This window comes from Anoplophora glabripennis, unplaced genomic scaffold (genome assembly GCF_000390285.2).
Source record: "Anoplophora glabripennis isolate ALB-LARVAE unplaced genomic scaffold, Agla_2.0 scaffold558, whole genome shotgun sequence".
NCBI lineage: Eukaryota > Metazoa > Arthropoda > Insecta > Coleoptera > Cerambycidae > Anoplophora > Anoplophora glabripennis.
In genome coordinates, this window is record NW_019416738.1 from 293417 (window position 1) to 310989 (window position 17573).

Sequence of the window (17573 nt, forward strand, 5' to 3'; positions counted from 1 at the left end):
ACTAAAGTTTCAACATTGAAATCGAAGTAGTCTCTGAAATATTCTAATGGGCCGTCACCGTAAGACAGCCTTTACATCTATATGTATAGTACTGCATAGATAGACAGGATAAACGTCATTTTCAGTACGAACATAAAAAACAACTTGACGATTTAAACACCGAGCGACTTAGTACCCTACCGATACGAACGCAAACATTTCCTTTATAGCAATGCATGTACCAATATAGTTTGCAGAATTAATTGAATAAAACCATAATTTTAAACTTCCTCAGTTTCATGAATCATGACTTTATGGCTAGAGTTCATTAGATGAGTAACAAAATTAAAAGATTAAACTAAATTGCACAAACGATGTAAAATGAACAACATAAATGTACTCTAATCAAATAGTGAACTAACTGCAAAAAGTAGAATACTCACCTCAGGCTAAAGGAATACAATTACGCAGCATTTTTTATCAAAATTGTTATTTTTTTTCTCGTGCAAAATTTTGCAATAGATTAATAGGTATAGATAATTATAAACATATTTTTTTCAATAATTTCCCCCCCATATCTACTAAGGTGCGTGCACAGTACAAATGTATACAAATCAGTAAGGACATACGTTTTTATAATTAATAAGTATTAAAGTATAAAGACCTGATTTAGAGCAAGTTAACCATATTGAAAAGGATTAGGTATATTGTTTTGTGTGCTGTTGGTCTATGATTGCGACTAGGCTTTTAAAATTCTTATTGTTAGTGAATTGTTTCTTTGTATCTTTTCATGCAAAATAGACAGTTATTACTTTATTTCAAGTAATTCTTTCGCTAAATGTAGATACAGTAAAAATTAAATGTATTCATAACGAATTTAGGGGCAACAGAAAATGCACATGTAAATAAACATCGCCATGTTCTAAGAAAGTACAGTGCCTTCATAAATGTCCGAGACGTTAAGGAATGCAGTTGACCATTGGGTGAGCAAATTTTTAAAAATTTGTAATGTTAATGTATTAAACTTACCAAATTTCATAATTGACATTAACATTATGACATGGGACTTTTAATTACATTTTATGAAGCCATGTCCAGAGATTTGCTTGGTTATAGGAAAGACTATGTTCCCTAATGTCTCGGGCATTTATGAAGGTACTGTATATATATTGGGAATGTATGCAGAAAAATTGTTATCGGCAATCATCGTTGTATGTATATGTACCTACTACGTAGGTAGATATAGCATGGGAAACGGAAACGAAAAAAACCTTTCTTTTTTTATGATTAATTGAGTAGTTTCTCCGTTCTGTCCTAAATTCATATACACCAGAAAAATTAGCGAAAATAAAAGAGAAACTCGAAAAAAGTCCTATCCGCGAGATTATTGTAAAATTGTCTAAAGGAACATAACACAAGACATCTCTCATCTCGTGAGTCAAAAACTTTTATTAGCTATTTAAACAAATAAGTGAGGAAAACAGTTTTTTCACTTTACAGGGAAAACCATCAATTTTAGCTAAAAGTGACTCTCAGACAGCTTATAGGGAGTAAAATTACCTACAATATGAGACTTGTTAAATTAAAATCGGTTAATAAACAAAAAAGTTATTGCAAAAAAAAAATTTGTTTATAACTATCGCATTTATTGTTAAAATTTTATAAAACCTATGACAAGTTGAGGGTTTTGTCATGTTTCAAAAGTGTGCCAAAAGTGGGCGCTGTAAGAGCAATAGTTTTCGCACAATTCTATTTGTTTATAACGGAGGCTCCAAAAGTTATGAACTTTAAGCCTCTGTACAGGCGTTAATTTTCAATCAAACATGATTCTCAAAGCGTCATTGTAATCTTAAAGACGTAATTATGCGACCTATTAAAAAATATTACCGTTTTTTGACATTAACATTCTTAAAATGTTGTATTAAAAAACCGTGCGTTTTTCACTTATAAATAATTTGAATAACATTGTTGCTATTTATGCTAACTCACCGAAAATAGATGCAATGGATAGCTGGCAAAAAAATACAGTTTTAAAATAAAAAAAGTACCCTCTACGACCGACAGGGGCAAAGATAAGAATTTTTTTTTTAATCGTAGCCCAATTGATTATAAATATTAAGACTTGAAATTTTTGCAAAATAAAGTTTACGACGTAAACTACGATTTCCCATGAATTGCATTGAAAAATGTGGAAAATTAACGACTCACGAGAATGTACTCGCTAAGTAAATTGTCCGGCGGCCGGCGGCGTAGTGGTGGGGAAAGCTCGTCCAAGCGAGTCGCGCGCGCCAGAAAAGTTAATTCGAAAGTTCAAATTGATGCGCGCTGTAAATTTTACAATATCTCGGCTTCTATTCATCGTAGAAACTTATTTTTTTTTAAACTGGGGTAGCTCGACGAAAAAATAACAATGGGCATATTTACGATTTCGTAGAATAGCCCTGAACCCCAGAAAAAATGTATCTTTTATACTTAATTTCTTTTAATTTACAAAAATGTCACAAAATTTATTGTTAAACGAAATATTAATTAAAATTTCAATGAAGCTATCGTTCATTTAAAGTAATTTTTTTACATATTAAGGCAAAGTAAACTTGTTTTTTCAATATTTTCATAACTATTTAATTACGATTTAAATGTAAAATTAAAGTAAAAATTCACAAATTATTTTCAAATTATTATTTATTGTTAAAAGATTTAAAAAAGAATAAAAAGCATTTGAATTTATTGCAAAATTCTCAAAATTAAAAAATATTAATAAAAATAAAAATACAATTTTAACGTCTTGAAATTTTAAGTTTTTTTATTATATTTATTATCTACTAATTTTATACAATAGCTATTTATGATATACGTGTTAAAAGTAAGATTTTATTTTGTGAGTGAAGATGATTAAAAAACGAGCGTAGCGAGTTTTTTAACTTCACGAACAAAATAAAATCACTTTTAACACGTATATCATACACTATTTTTTCTACAAAACTGTTAAAAGTGGGCTTTTTAATTGTCATTTTTGATGTTAAAAATGTCATTTTTTGACACGTGTGTTAAAAGTAAGCACACTTTTAACAGTTTTGTAGAAAAAAACATTTTTGCAACAAAATCAAAATTAATTAAAAAAATATTAATCACAACCTATTTCAATAATAGGTATAATGCAATATAAAACAACAATTTAAAATTTATAATTTTTTCTATTTTTATGATTTTTTTTCTCGCGCGCGCGGCCGCTTGGACAAGCTTCCCCCACCACCACGCCGCCGGCCGCCGAACAGTTTACTTAGCGAGTACCTGCTCTTTAAAGGGCTCGTGAGTCGTTAATTTTCCACATTTTTCAATGCAATTCACGGGAAATCGTAGTTTACGTCGTAAACTTTATTTTGCGAAAAATTCAAGTCTAAATACTTATAAACAAATGCACTACGATTTAAAAAAAAATTCTTATCTTGGCTCCTGTTGGTCGTAGAGGGTACTTTTTTATTTTAAAATGTATTTTTTTGCCAACTATCCATTGCGTCTATTTTCGGTGAGATAGCATAAATAGTAACAATGTTATTCAAATTGTTTATAAGCGAAAAACGCACGTTTTTTTAAAACACAATTTGAGAATTTTAATGTCAAAAAACGGTGATATTTTTTAATACGTCGCTTAATTACGTCTTTAAGATTACAATGACGCTTTCAGAATCATGTTTGGTTGAAAATTAACGCCTGTACAGAGGCTTAAAGTTCATAACTTTTGGAGCATCCGTTATAATAAACAAATAGAATTGTGCGAAAACTATTGCACCTACAACGCCCACTTTTGGCACACTTTTGAAGTCTGACAAAACCCTCAACTTGTCATAGGTTTTATAAAATTTTAAGAATAAATGCGATAGTTATAAACAAATTTAAAAATGGGCACTTTTCTTGTTTTTTGCAATAACTTATTTGTTTATTAAACGATTTTAATTTAACAAGTCTCATTTTGTAGATAATTTTACTCCCTATAAGCTGTCTAAGAATCACTAGTCGCTAAAATTGATGGTTTTCCCTGCAAAGTGAAAAAACTGTTTTCCTCACTTATTTGTTTAAATAGAAAAGTTTGCTAATAAAAGTTTTTGACTCACGAGATGAGAGATGTCTAGTATTATGTTCCTTTAGACAATTTTACAATAATCTCGTGGATAGGACTTTTTTCGAGTAAAAATTTAATTTGCTTGGTCTAATATATATTTCCTGTCACACGCTTTTAAAAACTTTTGATCTCTAATGAATTTATTTCTAGATTGCTTTTCACAATTTCCATTTTTCTGTTTGTCCAACGTTTTCCAGTTAAAGATCGAGGCGATTTTTTTAATAGTCAATTTTCATGAATAGTACCCAGTTATTAAAAATTAAAGTTACACATAGTACTGAACATTTAAAAACCCAAAAAACGTCCAAGTTTGTTATAAAAAGTAATATCTAGCAGTTGAAAGTAGTCATTCACCATATAAAAAATATTGAGCTTATAAAATATAATGATAAATAAACAAAAAATATTAGGTATATCCAACCAACTCATAGTAGGTTCCTAAGCACAGAATACCTAACAAACACAAGTAGTTAATAATTTAAAGTCGGCGCCATATATTTAATATTTTTCCCAAATAAAATAGCATATATCACCGGATTCTATTAGAGCAGATAAATTTGACAATTAAAAACCTGTGACAGTTGTCATGTTGATTGTTACTAACTTGTCGTAGTTATATGTAGTGCTGTAGTCACGGCCAACCCAAAATGTGTGAAACAGATGGAAACATCATTTTAAGAGAAGGGAAATGTTTATTCGTATATAAAATGAAAACCACTGGGTTTAGGTATAGGGTAACTTTAACAAAGTTACACTTAATTTTAGTTCAGTTAAAAAAATTAGGGGTTTCCATATAAAAATTTCGAGTTTTCTACATTTTCTGAACTTCATATTCGATAATTTTTTTTTGACCACCCTGTATAAAAACTGGAAAATTTTCATGTCAAATTCAATAGATTACAAAATATCCAATTTGCACAAAAAAATAAACCTATGTTTCCGGGAAAACTAAACTTTGCTGACAGTCTGAATCTGTCAATTTTTGCTTAAAAATCAAAATATCTCGGAAACGGTCAGTCCTAAGTATGGAGTATGCTATATGTTTTCAACTTCAAAATTCTCTCTCTCTCTTTCCAAAAATGCAATAATATACAGGGGGTTTCATTTAAAATAAGAAAGTTAGTATTGACTTCCGGTATAACTGGAAGTACGATGACCTTGAAAATATTTTAGCTTGGTAGGCCCCACGGTCCATATCACACCATCACAATTTCAAAAAAATCCTTCATACGGTTTCCCAGATATCCATCGATGGAGCTCGTGGTGGGACAACCTGTATAGATATGTATAAAAATAGTGTTTCCTTTTCCTGGAAAAATTTTTTCCGTTAACTCATGAGACATTGTGAAAAATGTTTATCGAGATACACAGAATAAAATGTTCCAGTAGGACAAGGGATTCGGGATGGCAAATTCTAGGGGCGAGGAATAAACTGAAGGGGAAAAATAATTCATATTTAGGTAGGTACCTACATTTTTTCGTTAGAAATCATACTTTTTGAGTAAAAAAATGAGAATAGCATTTTTTCATTTTTATTTTCAACATCTTTATTTTTTCTGGAAAACGTAAATGTAAATCACAACTCTGTTTTATTAGAGGATATACCCTTTTCTTTTCAGAATTTCTAGTAGTTTCTCATTTTATTCTTTTTCACCCTCATTCACTCCATAAACATTTTCCATCATATTCGGTGGGTGTGCCAAAAAAAATTAGAGATACGCACATTGTCCAAAATCGTGGTGTCAAATTTTATATCTCAAAAAAGGTCTTTTTGACAAATTGGTGGTAATCCGATATCAAAATCGTGATTATTTATATGAACACAAATATCTGAATTTTGAGTATTTTCAATAATGGCTGTACCGTGCTGGGCCAGCCTGACTGCTTTTGGAGTCAGAAGGGAACTCGGAAACACCACCAGATGTGATATACCACACCTCTAAAAAAAAAACCAATTTCAAAGGAAAAATTCTGGCCCTCTAAAGGTTTAATATACCTAAGTCCTAAAATTTATATAATAAGTAATTGTGCATATATTTGAGGTGCAAGTAAACAAAACAATCATTTAGAAAAATTTCAATTTTTTTAATCAAATATAAACAACATACAATATACGATACATAATATCTCATATATATATTTGCAATATAATATATGAAGTAACCAAAACAATACATTTTTTTTAGACTGGTAAAGATAACACATTCCTTGATATAAAAATTGATAGAGGAATGTATGAAAATACATAGTAAATTAAAAAAATATAAACATTTCAAATATATCACTGAAATTAAAGTAACTCTTTCAAACTTTGTATTGATTTTCTTAGCAGATCTTGTTGAGAGAAAGCATGCTTTATTTCCAGTTCGGCCAACTCTATTAAACTGAAACCAAAAAAAAGTTTTCTAGTCAATGGGTTGGAACCAACGGTAATATTCATAGCTATGTAGTAAATAGGAAAATAGATAGTAGTTATAAGTGGATTTGAGCCACCTTGAATCATTGTAAGACTTGGTGAGATGAAGCCTGAAAATTATTATTGGGAAATATAATTGTGCGAGGGTTACATTTTATATTGCGGGAATACAGAACAAAAAAGAAATTAATCATCGTATATTGCTTTATTGTTAAAATATTCTCCATAAAAATCAATACTTGTACCAAGTTTCAAAGCACTTTTTTCATTCCGAGGAAAAAGTCGATGTGTGAGTGCTCGTATTGTCCTGGTGGTGAATGAGGCGTCTTCCAGGGTTGGTTTTCCTTATTTTTCCGAAGACTTCTGACAGACAAATGATTGTGTACCATTCAGAATTGACCACCTGCAGCACTAATGGTAGTTACATGTCCATTTTTTTTTTTGTTTAGAAGAGCTTTGTGGATTTGGATCATCTTGAAAGACCCATACAGTCTACTGCTGTTTACTTTCAGGCTCATAGACATAGATCCATGATTCGTCCTCTGTTCACCGCGATCGTATTTCTTGTGCATTTCTTTTGACTAATTGACACAAGCCTTTTTGAGCACTTGTCAAATTATGAGGCATCTAACTCAAACAAATCTTTTTGACAACCAAACATTCATGCAATATCAAATGTATGATGGTCCCACTAATGCCCAAGGCTGCCTCAATCTCACGATAAGTCACATGATGATCTTGCAATATCACTTCATGCACAGTATCAATGTTTTCTGGAACCACAACCGATATTGGATGACCCTCACAAAATATGTCTGTAAGCGAACCACGGCTATGATTGAATTCTGTATACCTACCAATATAGTGATTTTTGATGGTGCTTCATCACCAAAATTCGATTTAAGTTGATCGATGCAATGTTCTTGAGATAATCCACACTGATGGGTGTAGGGGAGGAGCAGCGGTGTGCACAACTTACCCCAGAAAGCCCCATGCTCACCCCAGAAAAAAAGATCCAATAATCATCTGAGTCACTGACTACATGACATTTTCTTTTTAGAATCAAATCAAAACATGTTTTGGTTTTTGAAATTTTATATCGGTAATACCAACTGCTTGTGTGCCCCAAGCAAAAATCCTAGATACGCCCATGTCCACATCGAAAGTTGTAATCTCGTTTTTTGTCCGAAATGATTTTTTCAAGTCACTGTAAACAACACATATCGTGCCTGTACAGTGCCAAAATGTTCTCAGTAAAAATATTGACAGAAAGTCAAAATTTACGATAAGAACGTCGTTTGTCAGATGGTAGCACCAGGATCGTCCATTCCCGAAACATGAAAGACAACCCTCGCATATGCAGGGCTGGAAAATCCACATGGTCCATCTGCCTTTACATGAGAGCGACAAAGTAAAGTAAAGAAATCTGTGCGATAGACAAGGATGGCTATAGTGAAGACGTTTCATAATCTGAATAGTCACCGCCCGTTTCGGGTTAGAAGTGAGAGTGACTATTTATATTATGAAACGTCTTCAATGTAACTATCCTTGTCTATCGCACGGATTTCTATAACTTACTTTATCGCTCTCACATAACGGCCGATGTACCATGGGGACTTTCCGAACCTGTATATGTTTTTTGTTGTAAATCAATTATTTCATAATTATATGTGCCCGAGATGTAGCTCGTATATCAATGAAATAAAATAAAATGTATGGTACATTTGAGAGGACATATACAATTACAACGATCAGAAAATCGATTCATAAACAATGGAGCTGTATGTGAAGAATACATTCTGAAAGTTTGAAAGCAAAATTCGAAAAACTCCGGAAGTTACAGCCCGTAAACGTTGTACATGTCCGCTTGGGTTCGGAACGCATGTCGCAGGTAGAAGCAAGAGCGCACAGGGGCAAGTATACTCGTTTAAGTATGAGAATTAACTGTTTTCCATCGAGTTTCGGGAAATAGCAGCCCAAGTTTGTTTACAGTTTTTACCCTGGTTTTTCACATGTCGAAACTTTAAATTCTTTTTTCCTGAAACTATATTTCTGAAACTGGTATACACGATTACGCAAAAACCATTGAACCGATTGAGTTTCCCCTTGGTAGAAATGTTGATAACATTATTACCTTTTATATGACGCAAATTGATTTTGGAAAATTTTGAAAAAAACTACTGTTTTATACAAACTCTGAAAATTCGATTTTTGTGTTTTTTCAAATTGCATTTTTGCCATTTTTCTCAACGTCACAGAAACCACAGGTTTTAAATAAAAAATAAAATTTTTGTATATTGTTGCAGATCGAATTTCAGAGAGAGCTGGGTTGTACACCATTTTAGAAGTTGCGCCGTAACCTTGCTGTGACTCTCTACCACAGCTCTGTCATTTTGATGATGAATGAATTCAAAAATTGTTTTTCTTATACTATTGAAGAACACCTACCAGTCCGATGAATGTAGAATATTTCTTAGTTTAAAAAATTCCTCAAAATTGATTCCTTTTCCTCCTTCTAATTGTATATGTCCCCTTAACTGTATCATAAAACAGTTGAATTACAAAAAGTAATTTTTTTTTTCCATCTCAAAAAAAATTGTGTAATCATCATAAAATAGCTTTTGTAAAGAAATTTTATGAAGACTTCCATTTAAAAATGTAAGCTTGTGCTTTAATGCTGCAAAACAGGATATTGTAATAAAAAATGATATACCCCACTATACAGGGTGATTCACAACTTATCCAAAAAAATTTGGGAATAGATGTGGCATGAGAAATGGAGTCAATATCGTAAAAAAAAATTTTGTAAAATCCTTAGTTTCTGAGAAAAAAATTATTGAAGTTATAGTACATTCAACCACTACATAACTGGACAACTGTAATCTCTAGTGTCATTCGCAATACACATGGAGGGCCACGTGGCCTTAGCAACTTCGAATACTGAAATCCTATTTTGCAATCGTCGTTGCGATAGTGTTTACCTGTTATCTGTGGCGTTTACAATAGTGTTTTTAGTAGTTAGTGTCAAAAATGGTTTGCGTGTATAGCATCTCGGAGTTCATGGATATCGTTTTAATTTATGGTGAAGCATTTGTGATATGGTGAAACAAGACAACATTTGTGTTAGTTCGTAGAAACTGAGTAAGACGGACCCAAATGTGTTCACACGTTGGTGGATAAAATTTTGAACAATTGTTGTAACATCGGGTATGTCAAATGATTTTATTATTTAAAAACAAATTAATTTTGTTAATTAATAAAGGCAAAAGCAGTTGAATTTGCCAATATAAAATAGGTGCTATAAAATTATATTTATTTCTTTCCTTGCAATAGTTTTTGCCCGTTTTTATCACACCGCCATGCCGGTCGCATTGTGCAAGGTCAGGTTTTACAGTGGACCAGTTTCCAATGCCGTGCAGAAGTGTATTTTTAAATCATTTTTGAACTGCCCTTTTTGATTTTTTCTTTACAAAATTGTATTTGTAAGGGTCCCCTGTACATACAGAACTTTTTTTGGATAAGTTCTGAATCACCCTGTATAAAAATACACATTATAAATCAAAAGTAAAGTTTCACAAATAAAAAAATTATTTAATATCATGAAAGTGGCCAAATTGAACAACGCCTTGAATATCTTAAATGAATCAAAATGGCCTCAGACAATATGAAGAACCTCGTAAAAATGTAAAAATTGGCCGGCGCATCTTGTATAGGCTGCAATTAATTTTAACACATAATGAAAATAAATTGTTATTTAAGTAGAAACTATTTTCATAAAAATAGGAATTTAAAACTATTTTATGTTATGTAATCAATAGTAAAAAAATTACCTTTTTCTAAACGCATGCAGACGTCTTGTTTTGAAATCTAATAATTCTTCTTTTGCCTGTGTTGAAATTGCCTCAAACTGCTCACAAGCAGCTGATTGGGCAGCTTCAGCCTGTGAAATTTAAAGGTAAAATAACGGTACTAGAATATAGTGAACCCTTTTATTAAAGAATAATTCATTTTGTCACTAATATAATTTTTGTCTAAACATTTTTTCTTTCATTGATTTTTGCTTGAACTTTTAGATTTATCATTATTTAACACACTCAAATTTCAATATTTTTCAATTTTAAATGCACATCTTAAATTCTAATAAATTTTCTGTAATAAAAAGGTTTTAAAATACGCATGCACACTTCTAGATCTACCATACATATTTAGCATATTAATAAATACCTCTTGAACTTCAGGTGCCTTTTTGGTGGAAGCATAAAAAAAAGTGTATCATAAGTGTGGGCAACACAGAAAAAGTGAGTGAATTACAGTTTTTATACAATTAAAACAGGGAATTATTTTTTTGCCAAAAAATTTTCAAAAATCAACTTTGACTTGTTAAGAGTCACTTAGGTTTGTCTTGATTTGTTGAGGAAAAATAATAATAATAAAAAAAGCACCTTACCGCATGGATGTCTTTGTTTTTGTGCCTGGCTTTCTCAAGGGCTCGGTTGGCATTTTCGTAGTTTGCTAAACATTTCAAACGTCTAACGAGTAAAGCTCTCGCCGCTTGACTGTCTCGCATATAGTAGCGAAGAGTATCCGCTAGTTTTAAATCCTGATCACTAGCAACTCTGCTTTCAATTTTCTATATAGGACAAAATTAATATAAGGCCAATAAAGTTAAATAAGGAAGTAATAAGTGATTTTCTTAACTGAACTAAATTGCTAATATACTAGGTCTGATGCCAATAGATGGCTTAACTTATGCTATACCATATCAGACACTTCTGTAACTATATTCACGTCAAAGCTCTCTCTGTCTTTAGGTTTTACCTTTTATTATGTGTCATTTTGTTGAAGTGTAAACAACATATATTTTCTCAGCTCCGAAGATGTCGATTACGAGCCAACAAATTCAGAAAGTCATTGAGCGCTGCTGGAAACTTACGGTCACCATACTACATCGATAAAAACTTGTGAGTATTGGTTTCGACATTTTAGAAGTGGTGATTTCGATACAGTTGACAAAGAACGCCCTGGTCAACCGAAAAAGTTAGAAGATGAGGAATTAGAAGCATTACTCAACCAGGATTCATGTCAAAACACAAGATGAACTTGCTGAATCGTTGAATGTTGATCACACAACAATTTCCAAACTTTTAAATACACGCAGTATGATCCAAAAGGAAGTAAATTGGACGTCATACGAATTGAAGCGGAGAGATGTTTAACAGTGACTTTTCACGTGTGAACAATTGCTTCAATGACAAAAAAGAAAGGGTTTTTTGGCACCGTATCATCACTGACGAAGAAAAATGGATACACTATGATAATCTTAAGTGTAGAAAATCGTGGCATCACCATCAACGGCAAGGCCGAATATTCACGATGCGAAGCTTAGGCTTTATATTTGGTGTGGCTTGGTTCTGTTGAATCAAATCATCATTGTTTAACACTACCGAACATAATTGATGCATTTGAGGCGTCCATTGAAGAAAAAACGACCACAATGCGTGCAAAGCCATGATAAAGTAATTTCAACATGACAATGCTCGACTGCATATTGCTCATAAAGTCAAAAAATACTTAGAAACGCTGAAATTGGATAAGTCACTCCACCCGCCATATTTACCAAATATTGCTCCATCAGATTACTACTTGTTCCAGTCTTTAGCCTGGCTAAACAGTGCTTCCAATCTCACGAAGATATAAAAAATTGGATCGATTGGTGGGTAGAGTCAAAATATGAGTTTTTCTTTGAAAAATAATAATGTATGTAATTTTTTGCAATAAAAAAATTTACAAAAAATCCATCAAAATTAATTCACCGTTTTTATAATATAATAATTACTATTATTATTACTATTATCATTATTGTTGTTATTATTAGTAGTACTTTCATTCTTCCATTACTAATCTCTAGTTATTAATATTATAATATGTCCATGGCAATTTATAACATTTAAATCTAAAAATATGACTATGAAGTGAAAGTCCAAAAACTATATTTTTTGGATATTTTTAGGTGTGTGAAAAATGTGTTATGTAGATAGTAATTGACTATTAATAAGTAAAGTTATTCAGATATATTATAGCAAACTACAGAAAAATACAGCAAAAATTCTGATGGTGGAGTACATTTGTACCCCTCATTACAACTAAGATTAAAATCATCAAAACAATTAAGTATCTTTACTTACTCGAGCTTTTTCAAATGTGTCTGCCACTTTAGATAAAAATTTATCTAAATGTCCATTATCACTATTAGCCAATTGCAATAAACTTCCTGAGATTTTTATATAACTATCAGCAAGTTCTGAAAAGTAAATGAAATTGTCACAATTATTGTAAACAAAATATCAAAGTACAAAGTTCCGTCAAATCTTCAACTAGTTTAATGTCTTATACTCTAGTATAGGCAAAATTGTAAGCAGACTCATTCTTAATATGTGGATCTGAGTGACAGGTATAGAACAAACAGATATTTGGTTTTAGTTAAAACTAGATTATCCTTACAAATCTACACACACCTTGGTATATTCATTGTATTAAGGTCCCACATTAGTTTCTTCTTTATTTTGTATATGCATAATGCACTGATTCCATGTCGCCACAGTTACCTGAATAATCGTCTCTGCACATAAGTTTTATATCCTCCCAGATTATTTCAATGGGATTCACCTCAAAGTGATATGATGGCAATAGATATGTGTAACATCGTGAGCTTTAACCATTTTACATGACAATCACTGCACCAGGTGCAAATGAATTGATTCAAATCATTGTGCAAATATCCCATCTTCATGGTAATTTCCTGTTTGTTGAGACTCGAACACATGTAAAGCATTATCTAAAAATCTGCATTCACTTCCAGTATGTGGATTTTTTAATCACCATCTTTTCCGAGACAGAGCCTTTAAACCCATACAAAATCCTTCTGAAAATGTTTCTCGTCTGCTGATATCTGCCGAATTATGCCAAACCTTGGAGATAATACTCGTCTTTCCCCGATATAATAAATTTTCATTTTCGATTTATTTTCTATTTACAACTTTTTTCCATTTCATTTTAGATAAGGAAAGTTAATTCCATACATAATATGCAGTAAAACTCTGAAACAATCTGGACAAATCTTCTGCAATTAGAGCTTCCATTTTCTCTCATGTTGGAAGTTAATTTTTAGAATAAAATCTATGAATCTCCTTATGGACTGCATATTTAATGTCACTGTCAATTTGAATTTTTTTCCTGCCGAATGACAGTTTTATTAAAAAACTGTATATTTCCACACATTACTCTCTGATATCTCTAAGTTTTGCCCTCGAATTTCCTGATAAATATTGTTTATCATCCAACTTCATTGATCTGGTAAATTCACTTGTTTGCAGCTCCCTTATTATTAACAAATTCCACACAATTTCATATTTTAAAACATAATCGAAGATGAATAATGATGCGTTTTTCCCACTTACACACATATGACATGAAAGGAAACGTCTAAGCTGCAAACTGATACATCGAGAAATGAAACAATACTGTGTTTGTCACCTTTAACAGAACATTTCAAGTGTGTGCATGAAGGCTGAACATATCGCTACATTATGTGAAATGAACAGCACATTACAGTTTCCACACAAAGAATACACAAAATAATTGTATCAGATTTCTTGTAATGTAAATATAAAATGTCGTTCTTGTATAACGGTGCGCCCCCTCATTTTTGACAAAATGTTTGAAATTACCTTGATAAAATTCAAGAGGTAGCACCAATTGGACAAGGACAGTTAACATGTTTCCCGATTTAATCCCTCCCAACATTTTTTGAAAACTATTCATGATTTATCTGAATGTATTATGGCTACTGTACTGCAAGGAACATTTGTCTCGGTTCATCAAAACTAGATTAAATGTGGCCAAATATGTTTGAGTGGATGGACAAAATTTTGAGCAGTTGTAGTATATCATAAGCTAATTTTTCCATAACTAAATGATTGTGAACCACATACTTTAAGTGAAAGAATACATTTTATAACTAATTTAGAAAAACATTAATTACCTAATTTTAAATACAAAATATATTTCGTGGACATGCATAATTTTATTTTAACCCTTTCACTGCTCCAGACGGATTAATTCGCATGAATAGTTAAATTGGATCAGGCTGCTCAAACCGTATATATTCGCAACCATGCGCATTAGTGACTTGGTTATTGCAATTGGTAAGGCGAATTTTTGCGGGCGAGCTTATACCGATTGTGACAGATATTTTTATGGAAAGAGGTACTGGTAATAATACCAAGATTGTTTATGTTTCTTTCAGTTTCTATTTAGTACATATACTGTATTTTATTCAAAATAAAATCGTAAAATTTATCGTAAATCGTAATTTAACACAACATAATGTAAAACTATAAGTGGTCTAACTGCTCCAGACGTATATATTCGCACGTGATAAACTTTCGCCCACGGCGCGGTAGCTACGTTCAGACGTATTGCGCAGCGAAAGGGATAAATTTAAATACTATTAATTATTTTTATTTCTTATTGTATTTATGTTCTATTTATGGAAATCAATTTTCAACAATTATTACCATTCATTCTGATATCCAGAATATGATCCTGTTACAGTTATGTCATTTGGTTTTAATTATCATGACTATTTTTTATTCTAAATAGTGAATAGTGAAAATTTCTTGAGGCAAAAATTGGTCAATGTAAATCAGGTTTTACACATATCTGTTTGTTGTTGTAGTTATGTTAAAGTGCGCCGTTATTATGACTGATTTTATTCTGGTAACTTTAAATTGGTCAATTTATCGAAACATTTAAAACGGTCACAAGTTAGTTTCCTTACCAATTTTTTTTAACAATTTATTGGTAAAAAATTGTTTAATGTCCATTGCAGCCTGAAGACATATTAATGTCATCATATTAGTTGCAATTCATAGATGTCTGAGAAACAAAGACTTTGAAATTTAATTTACATTTCTTATAAATATGATCTCTTGATTGCCTTATTAAACCGTCACTGTTTGAACTTCACTACTTAATTTCATGTAGAAATAAAAAAATTATATTTCTATATTTAAATTAGTTCCTATTCTAAATTATATTTCTATATTTAAATTAGTTCCTATTCTAAACACCAAAATAATTGTGTTTGCCGAATAAATAATTACTAACCTTTATGTTTCTCAGTCATCTTGTCAGTACGAGATGTGGCTTCTTTGAGGTGACCATGATATTCTGTCAAGGAATTCATTTGCTGTTCGAAGAAGTCATTTACGTCTCTAACAGTCGCATTCAGATAGTATTGATCAGTTGTACTACCAACAGATTTAATTAAACCACCTAATTGTTGCAGTTTGCCTTTAGGTCGTGCACATAAATCCTGATCATATTCTAAAAATACGTGCAGATGAGGATCTTCTCTAAAAACCGAGTGGCTAGCCAACCGAGTTAGAAAAACTTCATGCATAGCTACAGTCTTCTTAAATGTTGCTAAATATTCACTGAAATGAATTATTATCAGTAAGAATAAACCAGAGCATAGAAAATTAATTTTTTTGTGGTAGACAGAGGAACCATAAAAATTATACACATTAACTACAACAAAAAATGAATCAGTTTCTTTCAAAACAACTCATTATAAATGTGAAATACAAAACCAGATTGCCATGTATTCAATAATCTTATGAAAAACAAATCAAAAAATGTTTATATAATTGTAATGTTATTTATCTAATGAAATATTCTTTAATGCCATTATCAAAACTACTTACGCCTCAAGCTCTTGTTTCATTTTATTAAATTCTTCCTTTGTCATGGTTCCTTCACCTTCTCCAAGGCGCTGCAATTTTTCACGGGAAGCATCAAAATTTGGACGGGGTGGTGGAGGTGGTATCTGTAAATATCATCATTCAAGATACTACATAAGCCACAGTAGGGCCAATATATCTAGAAAATGAGCTATTTATGTGGAAAATATAAAACATAATAATATGACCAGAAGAGGTTTAAACTCATTCTTTAAAAACCATTTTTGTCAAAATATGTGGTCAAAATATTTAATGAACAAATATAGCCAATTTATTTTAATTAAGGATGAAGAAAATTAAAATACATATAATCAGTATGCAATTTAAATTTAATTTTTCTATAATAAATATTGGTGGATTTACCAACTTGGTAAATACAAGGACTTAAAGATAAAATTACTCAAAAATAAACAAGAAAATATTCATATTTGCAAAACATTTACATATATATGAGATATTCCTTATTCCTTACTTATTGACACTATCAGCAAATAAATGTTTATTATAATATTATAAAAATGAATACATTAGGTAAAACTTACAATGTACCCTGCATATTTGGGTTCCTCCTCATAACGATCATGAAGCCAAATAAATTCTTCGTGTTGCCGTACTACCAAAAACTCTGGTTTCTGAAAATTTTTCATGCTAGTGCGAGTATGGACAGTAAATTTCACTTTATCTTTTTCACTTAATGCATCTGAAATATCAACAACCAGAGAACTATCTGTCAGGGGAACATTATTTCCCTCATCTGGAGAGGCTTTATCCGCCTAAAATAAAGTAATTACCCTATTAATATCTCTAAATATTCTTATTATAGGTTACTTATCATTAGATTAAACGCCCCTTTATTTGAATCTATTTATGCTATATCTGGTCAAAACATATTTTACGTGGTATAATAACTTACCATTGTTTTATTCAATTTATGATTATATCATTAATTACAAAAACTATGTAGCAGAAAACTAAAAAAAATGTTAAATTTCTTTATCCTTTCCTTATCCACCTATTTCACCACTCCAATTTCTATCACCGCTATTGTCTGCTGTCAGCTGTCACAAAATTGTCGAACTGTCAGTTGATCAGTATTACCACCACAGCACAAAACATATAATGCAAGTGCCACGTTAGAAAATAATAAATATAACAGTTTTCCTTTTACAAATGATTTTTTTTCACTTACACTAAGGTGCACATAGTGAACCTGAACCAAAAAATATGGTTTAGAGACTTTCGCTTGAAGGAAATG

At 31.4% G+C, this 17573-nt stretch overlaps 1 protein-coding gene across 1 annotated transcript; it reads right to left on the minus strand.

Moving 5' to 3' along the window:
• Nucleotides 1-6223: 6223 nt before the first annotated feature.
• Nucleotides 6224-17403, minus strand: LOC108912334 (sorting nexin-6). The gene is made up of 8 exons (XM_018717542.1): nt 17232-17403; nt 16861-17091; nt 16283-16404; nt 15684-16012; nt 12701-12816; nt 10963-11145; nt 10346-10455; nt 6224-6483 (listed from the first exon to the last, which is right to left on the minus strand). Exons 1-8 carry the CDS (start codon nt 17232-17234, stop codon nt 6390-6392), a joined length of 1188 nt encoding a protein of 395 aa, XP_018573058.1. The 5' UTR covers nt 17235-17403; the 3' UTR covers nt 6224-6389.
• Nucleotides 17404-17573: the final 170 nt, after the last annotated feature.

Excerpts from the sequence above, each read along its gene's own strand:
- LOC108912334 (XM_018717542.1), bottom strand. Across the intron at positions 11,146-12,700 it reads ACACATTTGAAAAAGCTCGA|AAAATTGAAAGCAGAGTTGC; the intron begins GTAAGTAAAGAT and ends TGTCCTATATAG. Across the intron at positions 6,484-10,345 it reads CTGCATGCGTTTAGAAAAAG|TTTAATAGAGTTGGCCGAAC; the intron begins GTAATTTTTTTA and ends TTTTGGTTTCAG.